The 5,754-nt window shown below is 37.9% G+C and overlaps 1 protein-coding gene across 1 annotated transcript in view; it reads left to right on the forward strand.

Annotated features, from left to right (window-relative positions):
- Window positions 1–572: 572 nt before the first annotated feature.
- Window positions 573–5,754, forward strand: part of LOC111460831 (CDPK-related kinase 3-like) — an 8,684-nt gene continuing 3,502 nt past the window's right edge. Inside the window, exons 1-4 of the mRNA XM_023104158.1 lie at window positions 573–1,494; window positions 4,607–4,737; window positions 5,188–5,229; window positions 5,314–5,422. Coding sequence (XP_022959926.1) covers window positions 907–1,494; window positions 4,607–4,737; window positions 5,188–5,229; window positions 5,314–5,422 — 870 coding nt within the window. The 5' untranslated portion in view covers window positions 573–906. The remainder of the gene's footprint in view (window positions 1,495–4,606; window positions 4,738–5,187; window positions 5,230–5,313; window positions 5,423–5,754) is intronic.

The following is a 5,754-nucleotide window of genomic DNA, read 5'->3' on the forward strand; positions in this document are numbered from 1 at the left end:
CCGTGCTTGATACAATTTATAATAATAAATTCAATCCTTCATTTTATCGTTTTTTTTTGTAATAATAAATTATGAAATAAAGGAGTAAAATAATTAGAAAAAGAATAATACTAAAATAAAAGAAAATTCTTCCCAATTGATTTTACAGTGCAACCGAGCTCACATGAGATCGTTATGACAGGCATATCTGAACCTTCCGTCATAAAAAAACCCATCACATTTCGCACGTGGAGAGAATGAGCAGCAGGTGCAGATAGATTGAGATAGACCTGACCGCAGTGTAGTAAAACCTAAGTTATTAGTCATTATACGGACACCAAATTAAGAAAAAAGAAAAAAACATATATAAAAAGGCAAGAAAACTGACGAAAGACAAAAACGAAAAAGAAGCTGTCCAGAGGGAGAGAGAGGGCGGGGGGATAAAAGCGGGAGTAGAGAAATACTTGTGTGTGTGACAGCACAGGGGAGTTACAGTACGACCGGGTAGACCAGTCCCTAATCCAACGGCTACAATTGGCGGATCAATGAATGGCCGATTGTTCTGCCGTTTTTGTTCAGATTAAGAAAGTATTTTACATGAACCATTCTCTTTGGTGCGTCGTCTCTCTCTCTCTCTCTCTCCCAATCTCTCCCTCTCTCTCTGTAGCAGTGGGCTTCAGTCTTTTCTCTGACTCAAATTTCTATTCTTTTTCATTCTCTGGTTTTAACGTTTTGTAGGTGACGCTTTGAGCTTTGGCTTTCGGCTTAGATCTCTCTCTTGTTCTCTCTGTTAATTTTGAAGGAGAGAGGATCAGATCGGGGCGGAGGGTTGGAGGCCGTCTGATGTGCGGACTTTGACTCGGCCGTGATCCGATACCACGTCGGCGGTGAAACAGTGACGTTGAGAGAGAGTGGAGGAGTTTAGAGATGGGACAGTGTTATGGGAAGACCATTCCGACAACTGATAATGGCGTTATTCCGACCACCATCACCACCACCGTCCCTTCGCAGTCTACGCCTGACTACGGTGGCGATCCATCTCATTTTCCCTCTGGGAGTGGAGGAGGAAACGGCGTAGCGAACGTGAGGGCTACTACGCCGACAACGCCGGCGAGGACTTCGTACCCTAGCCCTTGGCCGAGTCCGTATCCACAGGGAGCTGGTGCGAGTCCTCTGCCTGTCGGTGTTTCGCCGTCGCCGGCTAGGGCTTCGACGCCGGGGAGGTTTTTTAAGCGGAGGTTTGCTCCGCCGTCTCCGGCCAAGCACATCAAGGCCTCGTTGGCGAAGCGATTTGGGTATACGAAGCCGAAGGAGGGCCCGATCCCAGAGGAGAGGGGGACGGAGCCGGAGCAGTTGCTGGATAAAAGCTTTGGATATGGGAAGAATTTTGGGGCGAAGTATGAGTTAGGGAAGGAGGTTGGGAGAGGGCATTTTGGTCATACTTGCTCTGCTAAAGGGAAGAAAGGTGAGCTCAAAGATCAACCGGTTGCGGTCAAGATCATCTCTAAAGCGAAGGTACTCTACTGTGATGTGATACGTTTCTTCTTTCCTGACTTCAATCACTTCAATTTGCTTTGTTTGCCTTGATTTGCCTGCTGTTTTGTACATTGTAGGGTTGTTTTTTAGATAATTTTTAGCTACTTCTGCATCACTTGTGCTTCTGTTTCGGAATTGGGTTCTGTTGTTCATAGATACCGATATGATTTTTGTTTGTTGTGTTGGGTCCAAATGTACTTTGGATTTGGTGTACTCAGATTTTTCTCTGTCAATGTCTCTGTCTCTCATTCTGGTTTGGGGTTGGTGGCGTTTCGGACGGTGGAGGATTGCCTGAATTAAGTCGTTAAGTTTAAGATTGCTACATGAAGTTTATAACATTTTGATGCAAAACATTTGATTTTGGGAAGTGTCAAATTGGGAGCATTGCTGCTTAATGACACGAAACTTTGGCACTCAAGATTTGGCAGCTTTGACATGAAAGTGGGATAATAGCCTAGCTGAAATTGGAGTTTGGATATGTCATACTTGTCCACTACAGAGGTTTAATAGTATTTGATTTTCTGGGTCACACATGATCTCCTCTGTGCTCCGTTATGGTACAGGGTAGGTCCTGGATATTCTAGGTGACGAAAAAATACACTGGTTTTGTGCCTGAACTTTAAGAAAACCGAGTTAGTCTAGGACATGATGAATTTTTGTTATCCATTTCGACTTAGCTCAAAAGATACTTAGTATGCGTGACCATTTTGAGGATTCTGGCATAGTTTCTAGAATTGATGCACATTTGACGTAGATTATGCTCATGTAATCCGTCACACTTGAGTTTTGGTATCTAGTTTGTCTCCAACATATGTTAGACACCTAAACCTATTCAACACCAAGATCATATATTAGTTTACAATTGCTGTTGTATGATGGTCACAGTAACAATGAGAAATAATAGGGAAAAAGTTTTGAATTTTGACTCAAAACATTTTGACATTTTTTTGGCATGTAATTTTATTTTCATCATATTTGATATTGATATTTCTCTTCTCAAAAGCGAACAGTTCATGATTTGTTTAGAATTATGCTTATAAGGTTATTAACCCTACATGCTTCATAAATATGTAACTGACTTTGTTGATTCGCCTAGGGTCTTGTTATATTATATCTTTCAATTTAAGAATTAGTTCTCGCAATACTAATAATAAGTACTAATAATTAAGAAGGAAAACAAAGGAAGATAAAACATCAGAAGTCAAGATCTCCCTTTTTATGTTGATTTATTTTTTCATTCATGAACTAAATGAGGACCATGTGCAGTAAAAAATTGCATGATGGATGCAAAAGGTTTAAAGATTGTTTTGGTGAGATGATGGAAACTAGAACTGGGAAATTCTTGAAGGTTGGCTTTTAGTTTGTATAGCAGACGTTGCCAATTGAAGAAATTTCATTGTGGCTTTCTTTAACCTTTGAGAAAATAAGGTTACCTGATGGTAGAAGAGGATAAAATTGATTATAAATAAAAACCATGGCTTTGCTAAACGGGGGTCTACATGTGCAAATTATGACAGATAATAAATATTGATGCTAGGTTTGTTGAATAAAAGAAAATTGTCTGTCTTCTTAGTGTTGTGCTTGTCAGTCTCCATGAAAATATTTTCTTGGTGTAAAAATGTCAATGATTGTAAGTCCTTGACGTGCTCGGTGCTTGGGTGATTTTTCCTCCCCCTATGTCAGTTCTTACAATTGAGTTTCACTCTTGTGAATGTACGCTTAGCCCTAGGTGGGATACTGAAGGGATTAGTGATTGCACTGCATGGGCAGGCATGTAGCGTCCATTGTAAGAGAAGAGTTCTGACTTTGCCTCGAGTACACAAGTCATAAGCTGTCCAATGTCTTTTGATCACTCCAGTAATCTCCTACATAGTTCATTAGTCCAGAATATACTTCCACTGAAAATTTGGAACATCAATGGCCAATATTTGTACAGGGTTCAACATGGAATCACTGTCATATATTATTGGAATCATTTTTTTTACAGACCATAAAAATTTCATTCAGCTTATATGTGGAATTATAAATTCAACTTAATTTACAGCATCATTAGTCTGGATAAATTCTCCTTAAATATTTTTTTTTTTTTTTTTGAGAAGAGGTATATTTCGTTGATAGATGAAATGAGGGGGAGATAAAAGCTCCCATCGTCAAAGTGAATTTCATGAAAAGTTTTCAATTGGGGAGTAAAGAGAAAAAATACTATAGTTACTGAAGGAGTGTTTACGTTTACACCCATAAAAGATTTAACAAAACCAAATCCATATAACAATTACTATTCGAAGAAACATCCTTGAAAATTCTACCAATACATTCATACCAAAGATTCCAAAAAAGAAGCTCAGTTGATAGCTAGCCACAAAGTCTTCTTAACACCACTGAAGGGATGTCTCACAAAAAACCGTAGCCAGTATGTCAGAAATAGTTTCAGGCCATACAAAATACCAACCAAAAGCTTCAATCTTATCTGACCAATACTGAGAGAGTCAAAGGAACAAGGTGCGAAATGATCGCTTTGGCATTCAGCATTTAAGCTATGCATAATACCCCATGAGAGGGAGACAAAGATGGATTTAAATATTTAAATGGACATGCATAGTAAAGTAATATCCAAGTTTGCTTGTGATGAGTTCCCACATGTATTATTGCCTATTTGAAACAAGTTCTCCCTGGATGGTGCATTGGACTACCACCTGTTATGTCTCTATTAAATCTTCCGTAATTGGAGAAGTCCATCCTTGAATCTTTATATTTTCTAGGAGGTTAAACTACCACCTGTTATGTCTCTATTAAATCTTCCGTAATTGGAGAAGTCCATCCTTGAATCTTTATATTTTCTAGGAGGTTAGACTGTCATCTGGTTCACTCTCTTCTCTCTCTAAAAGTGAACTTATAGCTCTCTAAACACTACAAATTGGTTGTATTACTTCATCTGTTCAGATGTATTCACTGCATGTATCCTTTTCTTTGGTCTATGTAAGCTCGGTTTCTTACAAAAAAAAAAGAAAAAAAAAAAAGAGTTGTATCCTTTTCTTCTGCCTCATTAATTGCATTTCCTATCATTGTGTTTCTTAAAATATCCATTTGGCAGATGACGACAGCAATATCAATTGAAGATGTTCGGAGAGAGGTGAAAATACTGAAGTCTTTATCTGGGCATAGGCACCTTGTAAAATTTCATGATGCATGTGAGGATGCCAATAACGTTTACATAGTCATGGAGTATGTCTTCCCGCTTTTCTATTTCTTATCATTCTGGATCTGAAAAATTATCTTGAACTTTTATTTCATTTCTCTGTGATACAATTGCAATTCACCATGTTGTACTACATAGGGGATGTCACAGTCGTTGTTTGAACTTTTAAGTTTCTTGAATCTTTCAAATTCTACCATATTTCTTTCTTTGCCTATCCACAGGTCATAATGGATTCAATTTGAAATATGTGAATTTTGATAATCTTATTTCTTGAACATGCAATAAATGAGCAAAATGTGGCATTCTCTTTGTTATTCGTATACAGTTTGGTCTGAACTGAATGAGTTTGGATAACCCTATATTATAAATGAGCATCAAAATGATAAACCATTACAGTTTTCTTTGTTTTTTGCAGTTCAGTTTCTGGAGATAATTTTATTTCAATTTGACGTATCTTGTTTATAATTCCATTTTAGGTTATGTGAAGGTGGGGAACTTCTAGACAGAATTTTGTCAAGGTATTCTATCTTTATCTTAACAATGATATTGTGTTGCCTTTGACTTATTTAAATTATTCTAAAGTATAATTTCCCTCATTGTAGAGGAGGAAGATACCCAGAGGAAGATGCCAAAAGTATAATTGTTCAGATTTTAAGTGTAGTTGCGTTTTGTCATCTTCAAGGCGTTGTGCATCGTGACTTAAAGCCTGAGGTCTTTTCCTTTGATCTTCTGTTTATTTATGTTTTTATTTTTTTATTTTTATAAATGAATTTTTCTCGAAGTATAAGTTTTTCAGTAAACAGTTTTTCAACTAAATTCTAGAAAACTTCTGTTGTAGTTCGCTTCTGTTTGGTTCCATACTGTTAAGGATGAGTTGGTATTTTTCCTTGGTAAGTTCTAGGATCCCACCGCAACTCGTGATAAGACTTTATTTCGAATTTCAAAGAAAGAAATCATGAGTGTTTGCGATAAATATGTCATGTCACTAGATGCAGTTACAGAGAGCTTTGTGAGACCCCCCCCCCCCCCCCCCCCCCCCCCCC

The sequence above is a fragment of the Cucurbita moschata genome, unplaced genomic scaffold (genome assembly GCF_002738365.1).
Source record: "Cucurbita moschata cultivar Rifu unplaced genomic scaffold, Cmos_1.0 Cmo_Scf00024, whole genome shotgun sequence".
Lineage (NCBI taxonomy): Eukaryota > Viridiplantae > Streptophyta > Magnoliopsida > Cucurbitales > Cucurbitaceae > Cucurbita > Cucurbita moschata.